The sequence below is a fragment of the Melospiza georgiana genome, chromosome 10 (genome assembly GCF_028018845.1).
Source record: "Melospiza georgiana isolate bMelGeo1 chromosome 10, bMelGeo1.pri, whole genome shotgun sequence".
Classification (NCBI taxonomy): domain Eukaryota; kingdom Metazoa; phylum Chordata; class Aves; order Passeriformes; family Passerellidae; genus Melospiza; species Melospiza georgiana.
The window spans coordinates 4,726,617-4,753,364 of NC_080439.1; the positions used below are offsets into that span (position 1 = coordinate 4,726,617).

General features: G+C 43.0%; 1 protein-coding gene across 1 annotated transcript in view; it reads left to right on the plus strand.

Moving 5' to 3' along the window:
• FNDC3B (fibronectin type III domain containing 3B) overlaps window positions 1-26,748 on the plus strand; it is a 183,196-nt gene that overhangs the window by 124,996 nt on the left and 31,452 nt on the right. The window contains exons 9-21 of the mRNA XM_058031468.1: window positions 1,449-1,508; window positions 4,223-4,361; window positions 4,685-4,738; window positions 12,010-12,134; window positions 14,945-15,119; window positions 15,793-15,879; window positions 17,512-17,650; window positions 18,192-18,263; window positions 18,731-18,849; window positions 20,510-20,615; window positions 21,418-21,590; window positions 23,651-23,764; window positions 24,537-24,686. Of these exons, the coding sequence (XP_057887451.1) occupies window positions 1,449-1,508; window positions 4,223-4,361; window positions 4,685-4,738; window positions 12,010-12,134; window positions 14,945-15,119; window positions 15,793-15,879; window positions 17,512-17,650; window positions 18,192-18,263; window positions 18,731-18,849; window positions 20,510-20,615; window positions 21,418-21,590; window positions 23,651-23,764; window positions 24,537-24,686 (1,513 nt within the window). The remainder of the gene's footprint in view (window positions 1-1,448; window positions 1,509-4,222; window positions 4,362-4,684; window positions 4,739-12,009; window positions 12,135-14,944; window positions 15,120-15,792; window positions 15,880-17,511; window positions 17,651-18,191; window positions 18,264-18,730; window positions 18,850-20,509; window positions 20,616-21,417; window positions 21,591-23,650; window positions 23,765-24,536; window positions 24,687-26,748) is intronic.

Here is a 26,748-nt window from a genome sequence, read left to right on the forward strand (position 1 = left end):
CATTTAAGGAATTACCTCTTGAGACCAAGCCATCTCCTTTCTTAAGATGTCCTGTGAATTAGGGTATTCCTCTTGGTATGCTGAAGGCAGCTCTTGGATCATACAAAAAGGGGGTATTAACCAGGGAAAGGCTGCCTGATTTTACTCTGTTTTTCTGGCATTTACAGCAGCTGTTTGTGAGCCAGTGTGAGCATCTCCATAGTCAAGTGTGTGCTGCTGAGCTTTTAAAGTGGGAAGGACACTTTCTAGTACTTCTTGTGCTTGATGGCTGCACATTTTCTCCTGGTTATGAAATGTTGTGCATCTGTTTTAAAGCTGCTGGTGGTGATGTGTCTCCTGCTGCTGGCCAGAGTGCAGCCCTTAGCTTGATGTGGTATGTTCCATCAGGAGCAGCAGTGATTGTTATTACTATAGGCACAAGAGAGTCTGCAATATGCTGAATACATTGTCTTTGGAAGGAGGTGCACTCGTTTCAGAGGGGAAAAACTGGATTTTCAAGCATTGTATTGTATGAAATAAAAAATAGAAGGCTTGCTGGTGGATTTCTGGCGACCCAGCAGGCGTGTGCTTTCTGGTGGATTTTGTTCTGTTGATTTTGAGACATCTCCCTGTATTTGTCTGGGTAGCTATGAAATATTTCTTTATGCTAAATTGAGAGCTTTCTTGTTTCCCATATTTTAATAAAATCATGAATAAGCCAAGCTCTTACATGAGATGGCTATTACTTATTAAGCACTGACCCGTACCTTAATCTTCACAGATTTGGCAACACATGACTGAGCAAACAAGCCAGAAGGAAAAAGAATAGCCCTAACTATGCTGGCTGCTTTTGAAATTAATGGATTGTATGCTGGTTATTTCTTAAAATGTCCAAACCACTTTGCTTTGAGTTGTCTTGGTATTGAAAGAGAGCTGGGTCCAGCTGTTTGGGTGTTAATTAAATGTCTCCTTGCTGTGGTCCTCACAGGGAGTGTGGTTCTGGAGGAGAGAGCAATAAGTGAAATGGTTATGCTTCTTCCTCTGAAGTTCAGTGGGTCACTGTGTATGAAGTATTTTCAATAGGAAATATGCAGAAACTACAACAAGAAATGTTTGGGTTTCGCTCTTTTTGGCTCTGGGAGGGTTGAAAACCACAATGAGCTTTATACAAATATCAACAAAATATGAGGTAGCATTGAAATGAACCCATATATTTAGTTTACTGAATAACTTGGTGTGATAAATTCTTTTCTTCTGTGCATATGGAGCTTTATGAAGTTTTCAGGAAATGTGAAGTGTGTTGACAAATTGTTGGTATATGGTTTCTACTGTTTCTCTTTGGAGGGATTATTTTTCTTCTTTCAAATTCTATCACTAGAAAATCACTAGCTGTGCTATGTGGGATATTGCTTTTCATAATTTATTGATTTATTTGGTTTTATTGATTTATTTGGATTTCTTTCCTGTAGTGGAGAAGAATTAGAATATCACCTGAAGGACCTTAGGCCAGCAACAGATTATCATGTCAGGTGAGTCAGCATGATTTGAATGTCACTTAAATATAAACTCTTCAATGATATGAGAATAAAAGTGAAAGACTTTGAAGTAAATATACAGTGTAGTTCAAGAATTTCTTAGTCACTTCTGTAGTTGGGTTTTTCATTGGTTTCTAAACATTTTATCATAGATTTTATCTTGGACTATGAGAGTGTTTTTGAACAGTATCTTTCATTGTGTTGTCATTACTTTAGTGAGAGATAAAAATAAGTTTATGATCTGTATTTCTGTATGGATAACAGGCTTGGAAGTGCTTGTGTATGAAAGTAGGATATCTGAGGTAATTTAAAAATTTGGCTCAAGCACCTGGTGTTTCTTCAGTTCCTGTAAGATGAACACTGGAAGTACTCCACACTTTTTTGATAAGGAGGCCACACTTTGGGAAGTAAAGCTGCTGCATACAGATCCATCTGACCATAGTCACTTCAGCATTTATTCCAAGAAAAAAATGGATCCACACTGAACTGTGTTGATGTTTTCATAACATATTTCTCTTTGATTCTGAAGATGTGTTTTACACATTCATTAACTATTAACACATTGTAGTTTTGTTCTCTGATGGTTTGAACACTGTGTTACCTGCTCATGTTGCTTTTTTTTCAAAGACTTTATGAACCAAGCCTTTGAATTTACATCCTGTTCACTTACCTTCAATATCCTTTAAAAAAAAAATCCATTCACTCTTGTCTATTGTTCCCTTCTGTTTTTCCAGATAAGGGCTAGGCACACTGTTTCACATCAAGGTTGCTCCTGTTTGTAAAACTAAAGAACCAACACATTGCTTCTGAGGGTTAAAAGAAACCAATCCAACACCAAAATGTGTCCATCTAGCTCTGCTACTGTAGATTATTTTTATTTTTAAGGATTGTTTCTAGTGGAGCCCTAAAATGAACTTTTCAAGTAGAAGCACAAGACCAGAAGGAACTCGTCATAAATGAGGAAAAGATGCAGCTCCTGAATGGGGCAGGAGCCTTGTCCTTAGCAGCAAAGCGATGGTTACAAGGAGAAGGTTGTAAAACACTACTGAGCTTCCTTTTGAGCATTGAACATCTCTTTTGAAGCCAAATTCAAACACCAGAGAGGTCACCATGCACAGCTGAGGTCTCAGTCATTTTTAGGGGTGTTGTGGGTATTTGCCCCAGGTCCTGGCTGACTTCTTCCTCCCTGCCTACAGTGCCCTCCACCTTCTTGCAGGTTTGCCAACTACAGGTTGTTTGTGAGTAGTTAACAATAACTTCTGTTTAAAAAGGAGTGACTAAATACAACAGTCAGCCTTGCAAAGCAGCATCAGTGTTTGTAGTGGAGCGAGCTGTCACTGAAGCAGCGGCTGTTCGCTTTCCACTATATAGTTTTTTGGTTTTTATTTCCTTCAACTGAAACTGCATTATGTATTAATGACTGTGAAGAAATAAATCTGTTGAGGAAAGAAATTTATGGGGCCAGCAGTTACTGGGCAGATGGCCTTGGGTCTCCTTGACCTTGGCAGCATCCCTCAGGGCTTTGTCTCTGCTGGACAAGATGCTTGTGCTCCAGCCTGGAACAGCCTGGTTTGCTCTGAACCACCACCTGCTTCCCTCCAGGTGTATTGCTGTGGTGCCCTCAGTTCTCAGGGTTTCAGTGGCTTGCAGGAGATGCCCCTTGAGCTCATTTTCACATGGTTTTATTTCCCTCGTGGGGTGTGTTGGATGCCAGGCCACGCTCATTTCCAGCGCACACATGTACCACTTGCCAGATGCAGGCTCAGTTAATTAATTGCACTTCTTGTTGCTCCTGCTTGCTAACAGGTGATGTGTAAAGCAGCACCAGATCTTGTCTACCTCCCCCAGAGGGTTTGATTCTATGTAGGTGGCCATTGTGCATAAATTACTCTTATCTACTGAAAACAAATTTAGAAATTGCCCTTTCTTAAGCTCTGCATTCAAGCACACAATAGCTACAGCCAACTCAGAGGTCATTGTCTGGTCATGGCCTGAACTTTGCTTTGAGTAGAAGACTCCCAGTTTGCACTTTCTTTTGCTGCATGGAAAATGTGAAGGGGAAAAATGAAGGGGAAAAATAACATCATTACTTTTTCAGAGAAAAGCACCTCATGAGGAAGTGCTCAACTACATCCCATTTGCTTTCCCATATTATTTGTCACTGCATGTTCTCTGCTGACATATAGAGGATTTGCCTGAAATGGAATTTGCTTTGAAGATTTTTAGTTTATCACAGCAGTGTTGCTGGCCTGTGTTAGTTCTAGGCCATGGAGGTGCAGTAAATGTTGATTCCTGAGTTATGTAGGAAAAAATTGTAGCCATGGGAGGAAACCAGCACTCAACATGGTACACGTGGATCAAGTGTAAACCAGGCATTAAAGTTGATACCTTTTTTCCCTGTTGTGTTTCAAGGAGGATTGTGCCACAGTATGTAGAAGCCTGGCAACAGGCAAGAAAATATTGGTGGAAAGAAAAGATTATGAAGATAACTCAGTGGTCCATGAGAATATTTGCACAAAACACTGTTCCTCTTCTGCTGTAGTGTTTTTTGCATTCTTGTATAAGTGAAGCAAAGCTGGGATAGCCATTGGGCTGTGAAAATTCTGCCATCAGTGGATGGTGCTGTGGGTGCTTTGGTGGTCACTGAGGCCCAGGCAGTGCCACTTTGTGTGTCAGCACATTTATGACCCATTTCAATTCTGTTCCAGGGTATATGCAACGTACAACTCAGTCAAAGGATCCTGCTCAGAGCCAGTCAGCTTCACCACTCACAGCTCAGCACCAGAGAGCCCCTTCCCTCCCAAAGCCTCACACAGGACCAAAAGCTCCTTAACCTTGCAGTGGAAGGTGGGTAACGCTTGGTTCGGGCAGAGCAGGGGAAAAGTTCTGACAGTGAGCATAAATGTTGGAAATAATTGAAAGCTGAGACAGTCATTTTGCAGTAAGGGACTTGAACTTGCTCTGCTCTGACAAATCCCTTCCTGTGCACCGACCTGACTTTTAAAATGTGTGTGTTTCATTATGTCCAGCTCCTTCCCAGCATTGGTTAAGAGGTTGCCAAGACATGTGCAAAGCTTTGGTTTCACTTGAAGCTGTGCTCATTTGCCTGGGGGAGGTGAAGCTGTTTTCTCTTACTCCCCAAATCACCTTTTGTTTATTTTTGTTCGTAGGCACCCATTGATAATGGTTCAAAAATCACCAGCTACCTTCTGGAGTGGGATGAGGTAAGTAGTAACTGGTTGAAATAAATACACAAATAAATGGCACTCAGACTTTACAAGGATTTGCTGAGTAAAGAAAAGTAATTAAATACAGGAGAAAGTAGAAATGGGAAAATGAAATCCTGATGGCATTAGGTAAAGAGTTGGAAAGGTGAAAGAGGCAATGGGGGGAAAACTTTCCATTCAATTTATTTTGTATAGAGACAATGTTCTGTTTCTGTGCCCTTGAAATCTTTTATCGCTCATTTGGTGTACTTTATTTAATTAGCATTACTTGCTATTTAATTACTTGTGATGTATCTTACAGTTCTGTTCATGATCTCGTTCTTCTGCTGCTGAGTGCAGAACAAACACTTGTTCCTGTCTTAGAGAAATAGAACCATGATCTTGCAGACCTGTCCACAGAAATGTACTCAGGGTCAAAATAAGTGTCCTTTGTGTACTGGCAATTACCCTCCCTCCAGACATAAAAGGAAATAAGTTTTCTCCTAATTATCTTCCATGGTTAGTGAGCACTGGGCTGTTGGGAGAGTGCCCTGAGAGATGATGTGCAGCATTTGTTGGGAGTGTATTCTGGTCAGTCCTCCCTCTGTCCCCTAATTTCTGCCCCCTTTCCTTTCTGCAAGTCATATTTCTGCAGAAAGCATGAGTCAGGGAGTTTTATCTCTAAAGGAAAAGAATAAATTGGATGACAGAAAGGGCTTGGACAACATGTAAATAAAAGTCATGAGCGGGGAAATGAAGGGTGTGAAAGGGTGTTTGGTTGTAAAGTCTGAGAAATGTCTCTTGAGGTCTTTTGTAGTCTAAAAATACTCTAAAGGGAGTTTTCTGTTATGGATAGTTTTCCACCATGGCATTAGTGACACATTCCCTGCTCGTTCTGCTGCATGTTGGGTGTTTGGAACCACTCACTGTGCAAACACTGCTGTGTGCGCTGTCTCAGCTACTGGGGTCTGCGTGGTGAGAAACCCTCAGAAGCTGAACTAAAGCTGAGCAACAACTTCAGAATTACTTGCTGTCCCTCCGCTCATAGTGGAAAACCAAAGGTGGTCACTGAAGAAGGGGAAAAAGGGGAGTGTGAAGTCTGGGAAAGGATATAAGGAGAGATTTCTCCATAAGCTTGGGCCAGGATGGTCCTGTTAGACCCATGACACTTGGATTGTGCACTTGTGATTTCTTCCAAAGCTTCCAGTAACTTGGAGCTGAAGGAGCAGAGCAGCACAGAGCAGTGGAAACATGGATGATTCCAGCCTGCAAAGGAAAGAGAAGCTACAGAAGTCCTGTCAGAAGGACCATCAGCAGATAATTATACAGTGCAAATACTGTAATGCTCATTTTGACTACATGGAGCATAGGCATACTTTTGGATATATATAGGGCAATTCTAAAGTCCTTATAATTCTTTAATAAGAATTTTGTCTTCAGAAAAAATACTTATGGCACCCATTTTTCACAGAGCAAAAGCAGTTTGGTTTAGGGTAGTTCAGCTACCAATGGGAAAAAATGAAGGCATCCAGATTCCCTTATTAATTACCTTGTTTTCTCAGTAACAGCCCTGAAATCTGAGATTATAATGGATAGCTGGCCAGCACAGATGAAAGAATAATGGCCCTGCACAAATTAATTTGGTGCATCTCCAATGGTTTGACAGGACTCCTGGCTGAAATGTAGCTGGCAGCTTCTGACACAGTTAATGCCACAGGTGTAGCTTCTCTAAAAATTTTTTAGAAAAATAAGAGATAAGAGATTTCTGTCTCTTATTTCTCTGATGAGAGACAGAAATGCAATGTTAAGCCACTGAAATTGAAGCCTGCTATTAATGCTTGTGAAAGGAAAAGTCTGGAGATGCAGGCTGAGTTTGCAGCAGCCCCATCCCAGTGGTGGCTGGCAGGATGCTGCAGTCACTTTTCCATGGGCCATGGCAGGCTGTGCCTCTGAGGAAGAGCACAAGCACACACCTCTGTTCTCAAGGTGAAGGAAAAAAAGGAAGTTTATTTTCTGACCCTAACATTCACAGTTTTTCAGAAGTGACAGCAGATTGTAGGGTGACAGTGCCACCTCTCCAATGACGCTGGTCAAACTAACAATCTGTCAACTCTTTCTTCTTCCATAAAGGAATGCAAAACAATGAGTTATTTACAGAGAGTGTGTGAGAAAGTTCACTGCAAGAATGTCAACATTAGAAAGCTTAGAAAATCTTAAAAAACAGAGGGACAGTGAGGTGCACTCAGCTGCTGGAAATCTGGCACCCAGGTACAAAAGAGAGTTCACTTGCAGTGCCCTGCAGCCCCGAGCTTGGTTCTGTGCGCTCCACACGAGCACAAGCACTGCCTTCTCCACAAGGCCACCCTGTGTCCTGCTGAAATCAAGGAATACACACATCAGGGCACAGGAGAGGGATGCCAGGCAGCGGGGAGCACACTGCCAGAGCTCAGCTGGAGCAGCATTCATGAGCTGTGAGGCACGGGGTAAAATAACCAGCCATCACAAGGAAATGAAATCGTGGCTGCAAAGCAGAGAGGGCTTTGCAAGAGCAGAGAGCAAGAAGTCTGTCAGATGATAAAGGTGGAGAAATACCCTAAAGTGGCAGCCTGCCTAGGAAGTAGAGTCCCTTCCTAGGGAAGAATGGTGTGAAAATTTTTAAATAGGAGGGTAAAAGATCAGTTCAGCAAATTGTCACTCAGATACACTGGAAGTATCCCAGGAAAATTTCCACTGACTCTGAAGAAGTAAGGATCAGATCCTGTCTCAGGTATTCTGGATTTCGTTGGGATTTTGGAACATGCTTGCACCACAGGTGCATTAGTTCTCTGGCAATAAAATCAGTTAAAATTGGTAATTAAGGAAAACTTCACCTTCTGGCTCTTTTGCTATGAACTTTGAACTCAAAAACCTGAACTGAATTGCTGACTTGGTGCCAGGATTGATTATTCAGGGTAAGCAAAAAGCTAATCAGGGAAAAAAATAGCATTAAAAATATACCAAACAGAAAACATGACTGTAAAGGAGGTGATGCTTTCCCTGATGCCAGCATTCATCAAAATCACTAAACTGTAGCTGCACTGAAAAATGCTGCTGGCACTGCTGTAAGAACCAGGCCTTTGTTGCTAATTAGATGTGAAATGCTTGTTGTGTGATTAAGTGGTAGTAAATAAATGTTTCTCTTGTGTATATGGATAGCCAGAGTATCCTATTCATTCTCGATGGGAAAGGGCAGGAATGTTCTGAGCCAGAGACAAGGACATCCCTCTCACACAGTGTGTGTCCCTGTTCTGTGCAGAGCTCAAAGCAGCTTTAATTCTTACCCAGTAAGCAGCTCACTTTAATTTACTCCAGAGAGAGACTGATACAATACCACACTACTTAATGATTTGATGATGGATAGTTCATAGTGAAGTTTACATAGAGATAAATGGGGATGATTTTGTTCTGCCGCAAAGTTTTAAATTCCTCGAGGTAGCAGAGATGTGCTTGTTTATACCAGCTGATAATGTGAGCCCAGCACCCCAGTGGTGATTTACCAGGGCTGGGTACAGGGAGCTCCATGTTTGTGTTTGTTCACTTACCTGCCCTCCTTGAGTTTGTTCTGTGGCTGTGCCACTCTTGTGAGACATACAAGAGGAGAGCCTTGCATAAAACTGGGGCGTGTGTATAATTCAGGGATGTTTTGTAGGTCCTTTTCTGCCTCCTGAGTGTTTGTGTGTAGAGAAAACTCAGTTACTTGCATAACTGGCACAGTAAATCCTCTGCAGAGCTCTGAGGGTGTGTTGCACTAATTGTTGACAGTTTGCTCCTCAGCTCTGTGTCAGATTGAGTTTCAGTCTGTTCCTTTTTATTGCCAGCACGACCCGAGCGCAGCAGCCGGTGCTGGTGTGGCCGCAGCAGATGCCAGTGCTGCGTGCTGCTCACAGATGTGTGCTGGGCTTTGCTTCAGCCCTGTGCAGGGCTGTGCTGCTCCATCCCTGCCCTGCTGTACCTGCAGCCGCCCCTTCCTCCTCCCGTGTTTATGTACTGCGTCTGCTGGGACCTCAGCCAGCAAAACCCATTTCAAACCTCGAGTCGGCCAACAAAACCCATTTCAAACCTCAGATCCCTTCTTCAGTAAACACACCCCAAAGAAAGCCGTGCACCCTGCGCTGGGTGAGCATGCAGCTTGCAGTATTGCTGAAAGAGCAGCAGAGCCGTGATGGTGTTTAAACACTGCTGGAGCACTGTGCAATGCAGGATGGGTTTGTGGGGCTGAGTTGTCCTTGTTCCCTCAGACAAGGATGGTCCAGCACAGGGTGGGCTGTCCTGGAGGACAAAAGGCAGGAGAAGCCTCCCCCAGGCTGGGCAAGGGGACAGCGCTCTCCCTCTGCAATGTGGGGACTGCAAATCCTCGCAGAAACGATACAGTGTATTTTAAGCAACTTACGAAACATTATTTGAGGGATTAAAAACTTGGATGCCGAGTGTACAAAGACTAGGAGGAGGATTCTGGGAAAGCTGTAAGGCTCTTGGGTGGCAGCCAGTACCAGCCTGCCAGTTGTTCCTGTCTATAATTATGCCAGCATTAGTGCTTTCATAAATCTTGGGAGAGAAGGAGCAGAGAGGCTATTTCCAGGCTATTAATGCCAGGATAATTAGAAATATCGGCCAGCCTCTCCAATTAGTGCCAATAGAATCCAAAATACCAGCCAGTCTGAGTAATCTGAATACCAGTTGGTCTCTGAGTGAGTCTGGGGAATGTACAATACCAGTTCTGGAAGAGAAATATATACAATATCAGGGTTTGTGCTGTTATAAAGTTAAGGATACCTTAAATGTTTGGCAGTCTTGGCAAAATTTTAACCAGCCAGGCTGACAAATGAGAGTTTGGCCCATTGCTCTCAGTTCAGGCATTGTGCTATAGGTGAGATTTTCCATGATTTCCCTTTTTTTGCCAGCATTGTTTTATTGACCATATGCTTAGCAATTGGTCACTTTGTTCTGTTGGAAAAAAAGCATAGGAAAATTATTTTTTAAAAAGGCATTCTTAAAGAGAAATCCAAAATAAATTAAATGTTTTCAATTATTTATAAGCAGTGAAGTCATTAAAGAGTTGAGGAAAAATTAATTTAAAGACAGCTCAACCTGTAAAAGAGAGTTTGCATAGGGGAAAAAATCTATTTTTAGTAGTGCTGAACTGATGAATGGATATTTTACTGAAACATAAGATTTCTAATTAGGTTTTGTATAGTCTGCATTTTAAATCTGTTGCTGGTGAGCTGAGAAGTATGCTCACCTGTTATTTTTGTGCTAAAGAAATTCTACCATAGAACTCTGTAACTAGGAATTCTACCATAGCACTCTATGGCTAGGGATTTTAGATCTGTAAATATTTTCCTCATTTACAAACTGTTTTTGCTTTGGGTTTCATGATTCTTTTCCAATTCCCCTTCTGAATTTACCTGAGCTGTGCAGCAGTGCTGGAGCAGGTGGGTGAAGCTGAAGGAGGTTGTGTGTAAAGGAGTTCTAGAACAAGTGTAGGCTCCCACTGTATAAATAAAAGCTCTGGCTGTTTGCCAGCGTGCTGAACGTCCCTTCAGTGCCTCCACACTGCTGTGCTGTGCTGGAAATCATCTCTGTGGCTCTTTCTAGCCTGATAAACACATCCTGGAGATTCACTACAAACCTTTCAGGGAGTTTTTCCCTTCTCTAGGGAGAAGAGGTGGAAATTGGCAGGGGCTGGAGAGTGGGCCAGTGAAAAATGCGTGTCCCACTCAGGCATTTTGGAGCTCTTTAGTGGAGATGTTCTGAGCATGGAGGAGGAACAGCGTGTGGGAGGGCACAGTGAGGCCAAGGAGGCACAGCAGGTGGGGCTGCTGGCCTCGGCGGGATTCCCATGTGAATAGTATAGTAAAAATTAAAAATGGTACATAAAAATTAAAAATGGTGTGTGCCAAAACTAGTAAATGGCTCAGGAGAACTTTTCACTCAGAGGAAGTTGCAGAGATGGGCATAACCCTGTCTTCTGCACATGCTGGAGCCCATGGGTGTGCTTTGTCAGACCTCCATTCTGGTGGGCTTTTGGGTACTTCACAATGTACCCAATTTTAAATTATTTTCATAAATAACATATATTTTAAATATTTTCATATATAAATAAATAATAATAAATAATGACATAATGTCCAATAATTCTGTATTTGAGTACTGAAATTAAAACTCCTTTCGGCTGTTCCAGTACTGGTAGATATTATTTTTGAGGAGCTGAGCAGTCCATACCTTTTCTCCTGAAAGATTTCAAACTGCCCATTTTCCAGTGTGGCCTAGAATGAGTCCAGATATTCCCTGTGACTTTAGGGAATAATTATTCCTTCAGTTTACTCTGTCCTGCAAGCAGCTGGGCTTTATTCCTGCCCCAGGGTGTGCCAAGCTGGGCTGCATTGGTAAGGGTTTGGTTTTGTTTTAAATATGGTGGGGTCAGGGAGAGAACTTCTGGGTGTCCTTGTGCTCGGCAATGCTGATATACAAACCAGCACCTGAAGAAGTGTTTGGGAGCTGGAGAAGTGTCTCCACATCCTCTGGGATTCTGCCTCGAGTTTGGGAGCTGGAGAAGTGTCTCCATTCCCTCTGGGATGCTGCCTCATGCTGCCTTTCCCAGGATGGATCATTGCTCCAGGTCACGGTGATGTGAAGCTCCCAAACACCATCCCTCTGGCAAACAAGTTCCTTTACAGAGTTCCAGACTTCCCCAGAAATCCCTGTTCGCTCCTCGCACGCGGTGTGCTCGGGGCAGTGGGTGGGTGCAGAGCCTGGCACGCTGGATATTCCTCTGGGATGAGGAATTTTGCCCCGGAGAGCAGGGGAAGGTCCCAGCAGCTTGTCCTGCTGGCTGTGCTGGAGCGTGGGGAGCGAGAGCCCTCTGGTGGGATAGGGAATTGCTGAGACAATCCCAGCGAGGGATGCTCCGGGGAGAACAGTGCTTGCAAAGTGTTGGCTGCGCCTTTATCCCTGCTCCGAGGAGATGCAGAGATTCATTTCATTCATAATTTTCCCACTTTTTTTTTATTGTGAGTGGGATAAATTGTATTTCAGTGTGCTGTAGACACATCTCACAACTCCCAGAAGGTGAGAGGAGAAGGGATGTGACAGCAGACTCTGCTGAGCTGTGTGATTTTCAGAGCACAGCAGTGCTGTCAGCGCTCACACAGCTTCCTTTATGGAAACATCTCATTCTGATAGCGCTCCTGAAACCAGCATGGCGTGGTTTTGTTTCATAGCAATCCAATCACAGATTTCTCTCTTTGCAGGGAAAGAGGAACAGTGGTTTCAGAGAGTGTTACTTTGGGAGCCAGAAGCATTGCAAGCTGACCAAGCTGTGCCCGGCTCTGGGCTACACCTTCCGCCTGGCGGCCCAGAACGACATCGGTACCAGGTGAGCTCCTCAGAGAACCGAGAGCTTCCCTGACAAAAAGTGCTGCTTGAAGAGTTCACCCATCAGTAAAGAGGAATTTCTGGGGGGGTTTTTGTTTCTTTTCTCTTTGTGGTGTGAAAAACGCCACTTGTTTTTAAAATTTTAAAAGTTTAATGGTAATGAAATGGTTATAAAAATAGTCATACGATTAGAGTGATAATACTTTGGGCAATTTGAATTAGGACAATATGAGACAACAAATACAAAGAGTTATGGATGTCTGGGTACCTTTTTCTGGGCAGCACAAGCCTGAAAAAGGACACCTGTTAACAAAGGATTAACCCTTAAAAGCAATAGCCTGTTGCATAGTCATACACTTCATCCATGATGCATAAATTCCATTCAAACACAGGATTCTGTCTGGTCATCATCAGCTTCTTCCTCCCAATCCTAATTACAGTGCCTTCGAGGCAGGAAGAAGTTCATTTCTTCTGATAATGGAGCAATAAATTCTTTTTCTCTGAAAGATTCAGGTGTCCTGTGGCTGCTATCTCACTGGAGTCCTGTCTTTAAAAAATGTATCTTACACAGCATAGTTTCTATTTTAACAATTTTTATTACCTAAAACTATATTTAACACAGTACTTAAGAGAATTAATACAGCATTACTTTCTAACACAACACATATAATATTCATTTTAATATTTGCTAAAAGCCAATCGTAAAATACATGCATTTTTCACAATGGTTTTGAGTATCTGACATTTGCTCTGTTGTTAATGCTTCAAGGTAAGTCAGGCTTTCCTTGATGATATCCTTCACCTCCCAGGGAATTGCTGTGTGCCTTCAGCTGATGAGATCAGCCTGAGCAGATAGGCTCCTTTTGAGGTGTTAAATGGTGTTTTGTGGTCTGGTCCTAATGCGAAAAGAATACATCTGTTATGTAAAATTCCCACTAGGGACCTCTGCGAACCAAGAAAAACAAGCAAGGGGAAGTTGAGTTACAGATTTTGAAAGGAATCTTGATATATTTATTTTTCTGGTTTAAAGCAAAGCCCTTCTGTCTCTTTTCAGCAGTACAGTCCCTTCCTTCTTCAGGACTGGCAGGGCTGGCTGATGGGGTGGGAAGGAAGGGAGAGACAGGCAGGACTGGGAGAGGACATCCAAAGCTCTGAAAGATGTGGTTTAGCCACTGCTTTTCCTTGCACACACACTGATGAACTCACATGAGGATGGGTGAGAAATCAGACTTAGTTCAGCCCTCTGGGAGCTGCTGGGGAGCGCTGGGGTGAAATGTTCTGCAGCTGAGGGGCAGAGTGTGCCCAGAGAAGGGACACTGTGCTCCTGGGCTCAGGCAAGCAGGGCAGGCCAGGAAAGGTTCAGCTGTGAAGAAGCCAAACATCCAGTGCCCTTGTGCACTCCTTTATTGTCCTCCTTAGCTAAACAGGATCTAATCATTATTGCAAGGACACAAAAGAAACAGCACTGGTTTATAACAATGTGTTTTGTGGAGAGAGAATCCTGCATTGTTCTGTCTTCTCTAGCACAAGCCTCTCAGTAATTTATAGCTTTAGAAAGCTGCTTTATTCAGGTTCCTGTGTTTTCCCTGACATGGACTGAGACCACTCACATGTGCACAGAGTCCCTTTTCCAGCTTCTTGCAAGATTAATTCCCTCTCCATTGAAATAATGTGGAGAGAGAGGGGGGCTGAGCTGCTAAGTGTAACTGGAAGGGAATTGGGTTTGTGCAGAGTTCCCAGTTCTGGCATCTCTTTTCTTTGCCAGATTCCAGATTTTTAAAATATCTTAGTGCATCTTTCAACACTCCTACCCCCGTTTGTTTTTTTTTTTTTTTGTTTCTTCTCTTTCTCCCTTTTTTCTCTCCCCTCAGGCTATTGAGGAAGGAGTGAGCTAAAAACTATTTATGGTCAGCTGTTCTGTGCTAATCTGTGAGATAAGCACCAGCAACACATGCCTTATTTTTATATATAGCACTCAAAATTAAGGCATGATAATGTCATCTAACACTTCATGTCATGAGATGGCTTTGGTTTGTTGTAATGCTTTTATGGACTTACCATGTAGTATAATTTTTGTCTTGTTTGGGTTTTCGTTATAGGTGCTTTATTTAAATGTAAGTGTATTTCAATAAATAGGTTATTTTTGAGAAAGAAAATTTGGAATAGGGAGATTTGGCTTTTTCTGTGTGTTAAGTTCATGGTGTGACTTCAAGGTACAAGATATGTTTTGTACTTTGCAAACAGATTTGAAAATTGCAAGAATGTCACCTTCCTTTGAGAGCTTGATCAGAGTTTATAGAACTGGTATTCTGCACGTCTCAGGTTCAACATCCAAAAGTTGAACACTTGAGACTTTCTTTCCTATACTTTGGATCCCCTTTGTTAAATGAGATTTTCCTCCACAGTTAATACCAAGTTAATTTTTAGGCATTCAGATATTTTTTTCCAGTGTTATTGTGGTAAGATCTGTAAAAATGACTGTGAGGACACATTATCCTGCATTTTTTTCTATTCTTAGTTCTGGCATTTCCTAACTGGATGTTCATCTTTTCCACCTGAGAAATTTGAACTTCGTCCAAATTTTTTGAAAATGTGAAATATTTCTCTAAATACATTGAGGTTTAGGTTTCTTTAGCTTTGTGTTTTTGTGGTGGTGGGGTGGGTTTATTTGGGTTAATTTTTGGATTTTTTTGGCTGTTGCTGTTGTTTTGTTTTTGGTTTTTTTTTTTGCTTGGTTCTTTGTCTCGGGGGCGATTTGGAGGTTTGTTTGCTTGTATTTAATATTTCTCTGTGTGCTCTGTCTCTGAGCAGTGGGTACAGCCAGGAGGTGGTTTGCTACACTGCAGGCAATATTCCTCAGACCCCTTCTGCACCGCGGCTCTTTCGCGCTGGCGTGACGTGGATCTCCCTGCAGTGGAACAAAGTAGAGGGATGCACACCAGAGGAAGTGATTTCCTACACCCTGGAAATCCAGGAAGAGGATAATGTGAGTGCTGTGTTGCCACGAAGTGCACGACTTAAAACTGAGTTTTGATGTATTAATTGGAGATGACTGAGAACAGCATGGACTGTTCCTTTGGAGGGCCTTCCAGGAGTCCTGGGTACTTGGCAGGGTGCAGCTCTGTGATTTGCTCTGCTGCACAGCAGAATTGGGAATCCTCAGCTGAAAATCTCTGCTGTCATCTGTGATTATTCATGAAGCCACACAGGATTCTGTGAGGTACAGGGCAGCTTGTCCCTGGCCAGGTCAGTCTGCCATGTCCTCCTGGCTGCTCCTTGGTGGGCCGGCGTTCTGTCATCTGTCACTTCCAGTTCTGTAGCAGGTTAAACTGCCACAATTGGTTTTGTGCTGATTTTGCAGCAAAATAACATTATTCAGGGCAGCTGCAAAATGTCTCTTCTAAAAAAAAAGTATTGTGGCCTTGCAGTTAAAAATAATAGTAGTAGTAGTAATAATAATAATAATAATAATAGTAATGATAGTAGTAGTAGTAATACTGTTATATGTATTATATGTTTGTTTTTTCTTGTTTGTTTTCTTTTTTAAAGCACTCAGCTCTAATGCCCTTTTGCTGTAACGTTGTAGGCACAGACTAACACAGGGAACACTTTCACACACTTCTCAGTTATAGGAATTTGTTGGATTTTTATTTTTTTAGGACAGCGTGTTTCACCCAAAGTACACTGGAGAGGAGCAAGCCTGTACTGTGAAGAATCTCAGAAGAAGCACACAGTATAAATTCAGGGTAAAGCCTTTTTCCTCTTGTCATTGTGTGTAGTGTTTTCTGGTTTGGGCTTTTTCCAGGCACTACAGGGATCCTTTAGTGCTCCCTCCAAAACTGAGTCATCAAATACAAATTTGCTTTATACTGTGACCTAATATATGAAACTGTTAGTTGTATTTCTGCCTTTATCACACAGGAGATCCTGTTGCTCAGACTTTGGGGAACAATCACAGTTCTCAGTACCATGTGGGAGGATGTTGTAAAAGTGTAGCTCAGGGTGTGAGGTGGTCACAGTTGGCTGCGTTGCTCCCAAAAACCTGGTGACAAATCCTATCTCACTTCTACAGAATGCAGCAAACACTGTCAGGTGCCCTGCCAGCACAGGGGCCTGTGTTCCCCTGGCAGCCACAGAACGAAGCTTTTCTGTCTCATATATCAATGTGTGGCTGGTTCTGGAGCTGGATTTTAGCAGGTGTTGGTGTCTTCTCCTCTGTGGATGCTCAGAGCCCCTGAGAGATGCTCTGAGTCTTCCTGCAAACACCAAGTTCAGCGTTTTCTTCTCTGTGCTGCGGCCTGTGATCAGAGCACAGTGCGGGGTGCTGTTGTTGAGGAGAAGGCAGTGGGGTTATCCAGGATCAGCTGTGGTGCTGCTCTCCATCCATCCCTGTCCACAGGAGGAGCCACCCATGCGTGGTGTCCCTCTGGAGATGGCCAGAAGCTGTGTGTGAGGCCAACACCTGGATTCTCTAGGTCTTAGTATATTCAGGAGCAACAGAAAGAAAAATCATAAAGTCATAGAATGGTTTGGGTTGGAAAATCACCGGATTCCTGCTGTGGACAGGGACACGTCCCTCTAGACCAGGGTGCTCCAACCTGGCCTTGAACACTTCTGTCCATGGGGCACTCACAGCATCTCTGAGCAGCCTGTGCCAGGGCCTCACCACCCTCACAGGGAATGCTCTTGTCCTGCTCTCTGGGACACAAAACCTTGTGAAGTTGCCTGAACTACCCAAAGGATTGGGAAGTTTTTGTGCTGTCACTCTGAGATGATGCCTTTCAGCTTAGTGTTGTAAAGGCTGCTGTGGCAGGTGAGAGGAGAGATCCCTTAGTGCTTCTTTGCAGACCTGCTTTCAAATTAAACATGGATTTTACAAAACTGCATTGGTATCAGAACAAATCTCTAGCCTGGTGTCACTGGCTACAGGCACAACTTTGATCTGACTTTTAATTGTGTGATTACTGATAGTCTGAATTACTTTATAAATAGCAGTTAGAAATACCTCCAAAACAAAAATACTGAAGTTATTGTTATAGTTTTCTTATTTTGTTATTGTTATAGTTCTTTTATTTTTCTTTTATGAGAAAACTACTTGTTGCGCGTTGACCCAGTTATTTTTTAAAAGTGACTTTTTTTAAAGGGAAAACCAGCACTGCTTTTGTCCTAAACATGTCATGATCTATTGCTGATGGTGGGAGTGGAAGAAATCACTGTGGCTTGTAAAGAAACATCATGACAATCTAATATCTGTTACTACAATCCCACACACTTTGGGATGTGACATTTGTGCAATTATCGACAGAAGTCTGCTGCAGAACTGCCAGGAGAGCAGTTGCAGTGTGAACAGGGGTAAACTCACTGTGGTTTTGTTTCAGCTGTTTGCTTCCAACGTGGAAGGGAAGAGTTCTCCCAGCGAGGTGTTGGTCTGCACAACCAGCCCAGACAGGCCAGGACCTCCCACCAGACCTGTGATCAAGGGGCCAATAACCTCTCATGGCTTTAGTGTGAAGTGGGGTAAGCCAGCTCAGACTGATGCAGCAGAGCTTTTTGGGGTCGTAAGAAATGCAAATAAAATGGCATAAATGTGTGTTAGAACTTAGATTTTTCATGCTCCTTCTCAGCCCAAATTTGAATGTGTTTGGAGAACTTGACAGCTTTTTTTTTTTTAATATTCTAAAAGGTCTGTAGAGGCTCTTGTGTGTTCAGAAGCAAAAATGTTTTGGTTTTGATTAATTCTCACTCAAGTAAATCTTCAGGCTTTTCGCTCTCCATTTCATGTCCCAGTGCAGCTTCATTCCAGCTGCTTCCCTTATTAATGGGGCAAACTTCTGCACAGCCTCCCTTTCAGTGCTTTTTCCATACATTTTGTTTGGATCATCATTATCCAGCACCTCTAGTCTGATTTATGCTGAAAACAAATGTCTGTCACCCCCTTCTGCTGCCCATAACCTGGTGTGGTTACTGTGGAGGAGTTTGTGGAGAAGGGGGTGGATCAGGAGCAGGTTTGATAATTGTTTTGTCACCTTTCACTCATTTTCTTGTCTGATTTTTCCAGATCCTCCACAGGATAATGGTGGTTCAGAAATCCTAAAGTATCTGCTGGAGATTTCTCAAGGAAGTCCAGAAGGTAAACTTGAGACAAGTTGTCTCAATTTAAAAACACTGTGGCTACTATATGGAAGTACTGATTCTTTAGGTTTTTATAATTAATGCCCTAATGATGTGATTAAAACAATTATGTACTTTGCAAGATTCCTGGGTGAGCTGGGATTGGATTTTGGGAAGGTTTTGTAGTGGGTTTTTTACTAGTAATGAGAGAACTTTGTTATATGGCTAAATCTAGAAATATTTTTATTTATATTTGTGTGCATATATTTGCGCATTTATACATTATATATAATACTCATATTTATTTTTAAGTATATGTATTTGCATGTATGTCTATGTGTTATGTCTTCAAGTGGAAAATAACATTCATAGTGATAATAATGATTTTCCTGAACTATGTCATTTGGGGAAGATTTTCCTTTCTCCTGGACACTCCTAAATGTGTTGCTTTCCACTTCTTTAAACTTGGATATATCTTATTTTTAGCAAACCAGTGGGAAGTGGCCTATAGTGGCTCAGCCACAGAATACACCTGTACTCACTTGAAACCAGGCACTTTGTATAAACTCCGGGCGTGCTGTATCAGCACTGGTGGACACAGTCAGGTGGGTGTTATCTAACAATTAGGGCTATTGGGTTTATATTTTTCAGAAATTTATCTGCTAATTTTGGTAAAATACTTCTGCTTTCAAAAGAAGAGAAATATTACCACTGTAGCACAGTAAAACTACACTGATTGCAGTTAATGTCATGCTGCATGTTGCTGAAATTTAGATTTCTGTGTGTACATAATTTTCTTTTCAGCAAGCTGAGATTTGGTTTCCTCAGAAGCAATCTGTAGTTGTTTATGTTTACATTAGAAAAAAAGACCATCTGTTTATATGATGTGGCCACTTGCTTGAAAAAGGCCACAGACTCTCATGTGCTTGACCCTGTATTGACTGGAGGATGCAGAAAGAGATGGTTTGTTGTAACAATTACCTTTCATAGGGCTGAATACTTTAAGTTTTTGGGTTCCTTATTTCAGACCCCAATTCCTGTAATTCCCCTCTTTGATTTTAATTCAGTACCTATACACTTATTCCTCCTGCTTTGATAAGTTTTTTTCTCATTTAAGATTGAGTACTTTAGGCCTTGACATTATTTTCAGACCGAGGAAAATTAAAACAGAGAGCCCAGTATTGAGAATGCTAATGAAGGAACTCCATTAATTGTATTTGTACTGACATGCTTGATAGCATCTCCTCTGCTTTACTGTTTATATAAATTTCCATGAAGTGGTGGGGGTAGAAGACAATTTTTTGTGCGGTTCCATATCTGTGGCTCACCTTGAAGGTGGTGGCCATGGCAGAGGTGCCTGAGCTGTGCTCCTGTCAGGTGTAACTGGGCTGTGCTCCTGTCAGGTGTGACTTGGCTGTGTTCCTGTCAGTGTGACTGGGCTGTGCTCGTGTCAGTGTAACTGAGCTGTGCTCGTGTCAGTGTATCTGGGCTGTGCTCATTCCAGGGTGTACCTGAGGTGTGTTCCTGTCAGGTGTAACTGGGCTGTGCTCCTGTCAGTGTACCTGAGCTGTGCTCCTGTCAGGTGTGACTGAGCTGTGCTCCTGGCAGGGTGACACTGAGCTGTGCTCATTCCAGAGTGTGTAACTGAGCTGTGCTCCTGTCAGTGTAACTGAGCTGTGCTCCTGTCAGGTGTAACTGAGCTGTGTTCCTGTCAGTGTAACTGGGCTGTGCTCCTGGCAGGTGTACCTGAGCTGTGCTCCTGTCAGGTGTAACTGGGCTGTGCTTCTGACAGGTGTGACTGAGCTGTGCTCCTGGCAGGTGTGACTGAGCTGTGCTCCTGTCAGTGTAACTGGGCTGTGCTCCTGTCAGGTGTAACTGGGCTGTGCTTCTGACAGGTGTGACTGAGCTGTGCTCCTGGCAGGTGTGACTGAGCTGTGCTCCTGTCAGGTGTAACTGGGCTGTGCTCATTCCAGGGTGTACCTGAGCTGTGCTCCTGTCAGGTGTGACCGAGCTGTGCTCCTGTCAGGTGTGACCGAGCTGTGCTCCTGTCAGGTGTGACCGAGCTGTGCTCCTGTCAGGTGTGACCGAGCTGTGCTCCTGTCAGGTGTGACTGGGCTGTGCTCCTGGCAGGGTGACACTGAGCCGTGCTCATTCCAGGGTGTACCTGAGCTGTGCTCCTGTCAGGTGTGACTGGGCTGTGCTCCTGGCAGGGTGACACTGAGCCATGCTCATTCCAGGGTGTGACTGGGCTCTGTTTTCCCCCAGTGCTCCGAGAGTTTACCTGTCCGCACGCTGAGCGTGGCGCCGGGGCCCTGCCGCCCGCCCCGGCTGCTGGGCAAGCCGAGGCACAGGGAGGTGCAGCTGCAGTGGGGTAAGCCATTTTTTGTTTTTTAGCCCTGTCCCTATCAGGGCTGTTAAGGATCAGCTTCATTAGAATGTCTCTCCTTTTATTTCAAAAACACTGTGTGACTCAAAATCTTTTTTTTTTTATTCCTTTGAAATATTGGCTTGGCAGAAGTGTTCTGGTACTTCTAATGTATAACTTTTTTTCAAAAATTTATGTTAGGACATATTGAGAGTTTGGGTGACATTTAAATCTTGATCCACAGTATAACACATAATCAATATGACCCCTGTTATTGTGCAAAGATGTTGGACTACACTCATGGCACTAAGTTGTCAAAAAATGAACATTTTTCAGAGTGCAAGAGAGATGCCAGTTTCCAACAGAGTGTTTTCTTTACAGTGATAATCTTGCAGCATCCAAGTATTTTTGTGGCATCACTTGTTAAGCCAAATTCTGGATAAGTAAAATTTCTAACTGTCAAATATATTTCAACACCAGTGTAAAAATCCAACCAAATGATTGCTGGAAGCATTTTGGTGGCTGCTGTTTTTCTGATCCCCAGGCAATTTGATTCTGTGCTACTGACTTGTAACATAACGTGCAGGTATCATCAAATACATTGTTTTCATGGGTAAAAACAAAGATGCCCACAACAAAAGGGAGACACAAAATTTGTGTCTCTATCTATATAGATAGACTGTATCTGTGAGATATCTTCTATCTATACACAAAAGCAGAAATACACACTTCTGTGGCGTGTGCAGTAAAAAACGGCTGTTCTGGCGCACGCCCTAACGCTACTAACGAATTCCATGATTTCTTTTAGATGTCCCTGAGTCGGAAAGCGGCTGCCCTGTCTCTGAGTACAGCGTGGAGATGACGGCCCCTGAGGAGGTGGTCTCTGAGGTGTACCACGGGGCTGAGCTGGAGTGCACCGTGGGCAGCCTCCTGCCCGGGGCCACCTACGGGTTCCGCGTGCGGGCCCTGAACGACGGCGGGGTACGTGGGCACCTCTGGGTGCTGCCAGGGCTGCTCCTCAGCTGGGCAAAGGAAAAAAACATGTGATAAATGCTCACAAGCAACGTGGGAGGAGGAGCTGCGGTTTTAGACCTGGGTCTCTTTTAAAAGGAGATTTTGAGTACTGGTAGGGTTTGGCCAGAATCGGCTGCTCCCAAGTGTGCCAAATCCCTGCTGAAAGTCACAGCTGCTCGCAGGGAGGATTCTCTTCATCCTCATTCTGTTGCGTTTCCTTCTTTTTTGTTTTAAATCTAAAGTGTCTAAAAACAAGAACTGCAGTTTCACTCAGGTGGTGTGTTTTGAGGGAAACGCACACTCCTGGTGACTTTTTTGATTTAATTCCAAAAAAAATGTGTGCTTTATAGATTCAGTGAGACTTTTCTATTAAATTATTTCCTTGGAAGAAGTGCCTTCCCAAATACATCAGAAATTCTGTCTGATGTCCACAGAGATCTGTAGAAAGATCTTTTTCTTTTTCATTGAGGTTTGGGTTGATTATGCTTTCCTTTGTGTCATTCCAGTGGTGTTTTATATAAAAGTCCCAACTAAACTACATGCATTGATGTGCTTCTCCCCAGGAAAGCTTGTTGACAAACATACATAACACAAAGGTTTGAAGTTACTCACTTGCAGGGAGAAGTTCTGTTAAAACTTGAGTTTTAGAAATATCTGCAAGACTGTTTTGGTTTAAAAGCACCCACTGTTTTGTTTTTGTGAAAAATTAATTAAATGCACATGGAAGGATAAGATTTGCTTGTTGGAGTGAGAGCCATTGCCTACCTGGTAGCTTTGAGTATGTGATGCTTTGCCTTTTTTTTCTTTTTTTCCATTATTTTTTCAGCAGAACAGTTGCAAAGCATTTCTGATTCCACCCTTTGTTAAATGATGGAGTTGATTCTGGTTTGGCTCTGTTTTTCTACCAGGTGCAAAATAGGGGAGGATGTCCTTTACCGGATTCTTCCTCAAAAAGAGCAGAAGTCAAAAAATTATATTTTTTGACATGTACATTCTTTGTAGGACAAAGCAATCAGTGTTGGCCTTTCTTTGATGGCAGATACTCACACGCCTGCTGAGAAGTTTTCTGGGGATTCATAATTTCTGCGTCGTTTGGCCTTTTTGTAGTGGCTCTTTTTTTTCATGCTCACTAATACTGCATTACAAAATAAGTAAATACCAGTGTTTTTCCTCTAATTGCTTCCAAGTGAAGCTGCTTTGTTCTGGAGAACGATTTCTAATTAACTCGGGGATGTACTGAGCAAACCTCGCTCTTCCACTCAGGAGGCCTCAGAAAGGCTGCTTCAGTGCTATCTGCCGTCCTCGCACTGCTGGATGAAACCAGGTTCCCAGACTGCTGAAAATTGGCTTTTTTTCTCTTTTGCTAATCTGCATTTAAATTATTCTGCTGCCACGGGCTCAGAGGCTGTGTCTGAGCTGAGCTGCCCATGGAGCCGAGCGTGTGCGCAGCGTGTCCCCGCACTTTGTGCCGGGCTGGGGTCCAGCACGTCCTGTCCTGATACAGTAACTTGGGGCAGGCATTCTGTGTAAGAGAAACTGGAAATGGACTCCAGTGTGTGCCTTGGTCTTTGTGCTCCTCTTTGTATCCATGGGATGCTGGTTTGGATACGTGAACACCCTGTGCTAAGGTAAGGCAGAGGGACACAAACTGTTCCTCGGTTACTGTGTGCTCATTCTCACTTCTGGGAAAATTGGAGGTGGTTTCTGCTTTCATGAGCACTTGCTGCCACACAGGAGGATGCACAAAGGATGTACCTGCTCTCTGCTTGTTCCTGAGCTCACCTCACACTTCAGCTCTGAGTCATTTGTGTGGGCTCATCCTGAGCTCTGGTGGTTGGTGCCGGGTGTTGGAAACCCAGCCTGCCTTTGAGAAAGTTTAGTGTGGTGAAAAAGTTCGTGTGCTGTTTTTGGAAAGCTCTTGAGGGCTTTGAGATGGGTGTACACCTGCATATTAATAGTAGTAGGAACAACAACAACAATAATAATAATAATAATAATGATGATGGTGATACCTTGTTCCCCTGCAGTACGGGCCGTATTCGGAGGTGACAGAGGTCACCACAGCAGCAGGACCACCAGGCCAGTGCAGAGCCCCTTCCCTCTCCTTCCTGTCCAACACACGAGTCCTGGTCAGCTGGGAGGTGAGTCAGGTCCCTGCCTGTTCATTCCACCTTGCTTACCCAGACCAGTATGCTCAGCACAGAACTCAAAAGTGAGCTTGAGAGCTGTGCACTGGGCTGGAGCTATCTTGTTATGCAGGGAAACCCTAGGTAGAAACTACTCTATTGTAGAACTACTACTCTATGTAACTACTCTATGCCAGGATCACACTCCCAGGTCCCATTGTGGTTGTGAACATGCCAGGATCACACTCCCAGGTCCCACTGTTGGTGTGAACATGCCAGGATCACACTCCCAGGTCCCCTTCTGGCACTGATGGGTGACCTCCACAGGAACTTCAGGCCAGCTCCTCCCTTGCTGAGGTGGGTCTTTCCTCAGCACATGAGTGACTGCTCCAGGCTCTGAGGCCACTGCTTCCAGATCTGTGTTTTGATCTCTCAGCTAGGCTGTACTAGATTGATGCTTTTTTTATGTTCTCCACGGCTGAGCTTCTGCCAAGCCAGTGGAGAGACAATTTATTCCTGAGTGTCCTGATGGAAGGCAAAGTAGCTGTGTACACTCATTTCTGTGAATTTCAATCAGGTAATTTTTCTGCAGAATTGTCCTGTTTCAGTAACCTCTTAGGGAACATTAACTCAGTACATTTCTATTTGCAGCAGTAATGGTGTATTAATTTAAAAATAAGGGTGGTTGTTGGGCTTTTTTTCCATGTACTTCATTCCTTCCCCAGTGAAACACAGCGATCCAAAGTGCTCATTTCTGAACTGAGCCACATAAATATTTGTGTTGCAGAGTCCTGAATGTTCTGGTACTGACATCTCTGAATACAGATTAGAGTGGGGAGAAGAGGAGGAATCTCTACAGCTTGCATATAGTGGCACAGAAACCTGCTTTGAAATCAGTGACTTGTCAGCAGCAACGCATTACTGCTGCAGGCTACAGGTAAGGCAGGGCTGCATGCATTGCCCTCTGAAAGCCAAACAGAGTTTCCTTCCACTGCTGTTCTCATTTTTATCATTACTCCCCTCTGAAGTTATGTACTCTGTAAGGCAGGAGGAATGCGCATTTATTTTAAGCAATACAGACTGATGTGCTACTTAAAAATTGTGTTTTGTTATTTTTGGTGACTAATGTTTGTAAGGACCACCTTGCCCTCTGATACCAAAACAAAATGGTAATGGTTTAGAAAATTTAAAAAATAATAATTTTCTTCATGGTAAGGAGAGGTAAATATTATCCACCTCCCAACTGGATATTGATGATTTCCCTGGCTTAAATAATGAATTCCAGCATCTGTTTAATTTATCCAGTAAGGCAAAGCACCTGAGTAAATTCCTGTTTGTAGAGGAGTTCCCATCTTTGCCATTTTGTCTCTTAGATTTGTGAGACAGGATCTCAGTCTTTACATTATTTCTTTTGCTTGATCTCTTTATCTCCTGTATTTTCAGTAAAAAGTAGCAGTTAAAAAACATTTTGTGTATCTGTATGAAATTAAAAAACCAGGACTTTTCATCCTTTATGTCTACCGATAAATAAATGGAAGGTAAAGCAACTGGGAGTGAAGTAAAAATATTTTACCTAAGATAGTCTTCCACAAGATATATTTGTATGTGAAGGCAGAACACCCCCACTAATCCAACCCAAACACCCACCCAGCTGGTAGCATGTGGACCACCCAGGGTAATTTCTTTGATCAAGGACAACATGCTTCTGTTGAGTGTTCTCTTATAGTTTTGGGGTTTTTTTAACCAGGATATTGAATTTTTTTCATTTTTTAGAGAAGAAGGTTTGAAGGAGCTGGCCAGCAGCCCAAGAGCTCAGGCCCCACAACTCAAATGTATTTTGTGTCTTGGCCAGAGCTGGTCTGTGCCTTGCTCTGGCACTCTGGGGAAGGAGAATGAGGGAATGTGTGAGAGGCTGGGAGGTGTGAGCCAGAAAGTGCCTCTTGTTTCTGCAAGAGGGAGAGCATTCAGCATCTGCTGGGCAGGGAGGGGGCTCTGAGACCACTGCTGTGGGAAGCCCAAGGAAAATTTTGTGTTAAAAATGGAAACAGCCAGCTGTATGACATCTTTGATTTCCAGTGGGTGCTTATTTCAAACTACCTGCCACAAAAATGTTGCACAGATCTACTCAATTTTTAGTACAGCCAGTATAATTTAATCCATAGGCAGAAGTTACAGGAAAGGCTCGACAGCAAGAAGATATTTTACTGAAGTCCATCAGTGACTCAGGTATTACTTTCTAGAGAGCTTCATCCTCTGGATCTGATCCTTTGTATTATGTGAAGAAGAATTTCTTACAAGATACACTGTAATCTTCAAACAATTGCACAAAAATCTCCCCACAAAGTAGATGTAACAGGCAAAGAAAGTTAAATAGTGTTAGAAATGTTTATTTTATCTGTTACCAGATTTAACAGAAAAATTTCCTTTTTAAAAATAAAAAGCTCCCCTAACCACATTTATTCAGCCTTCTAATAAACACACAGTATTGCTATCTCAATCTACAGTAATTCAATAAAGGGGAGAATTGAGGAATCAGGCATATCTAACTGCAGGGCAGACAATTGTCTTAACTGTTGCTCAACTTTTTTCCTGTAATGAATATTCCTGAAAACAATAGTGGCTTCTGCAGAGGGAAATATTGTGTCACTCGGAGGTGGCAGGGGAGAGCAGCTAGGCTGCAAAGCCCCATCAGTTATGGTGATGAGATTGTCCAATAAAACAGTTAAAAAACACCACTGACAATAAATTGCTTGGAGCAAGAAACAAATGGCCAAACACTGATTTAGAGGCAAGACAAATCATGTCATTGGCAGAGCACAAAACAGGGCTCACTTCTAACAGCTCCAGGAGTGCTGCATTAAATAGAAGATTTCCCTGGAGCAGGATTTGTTTTGAAGGGCTTTTTAAAGGCTGACAAATGTAACTTTATTATCTCTTTCTTCAATTGAACAAAATGTCTCCTGGAAAAACAGAACATGGCTTTGTGTTCGTATTATGCA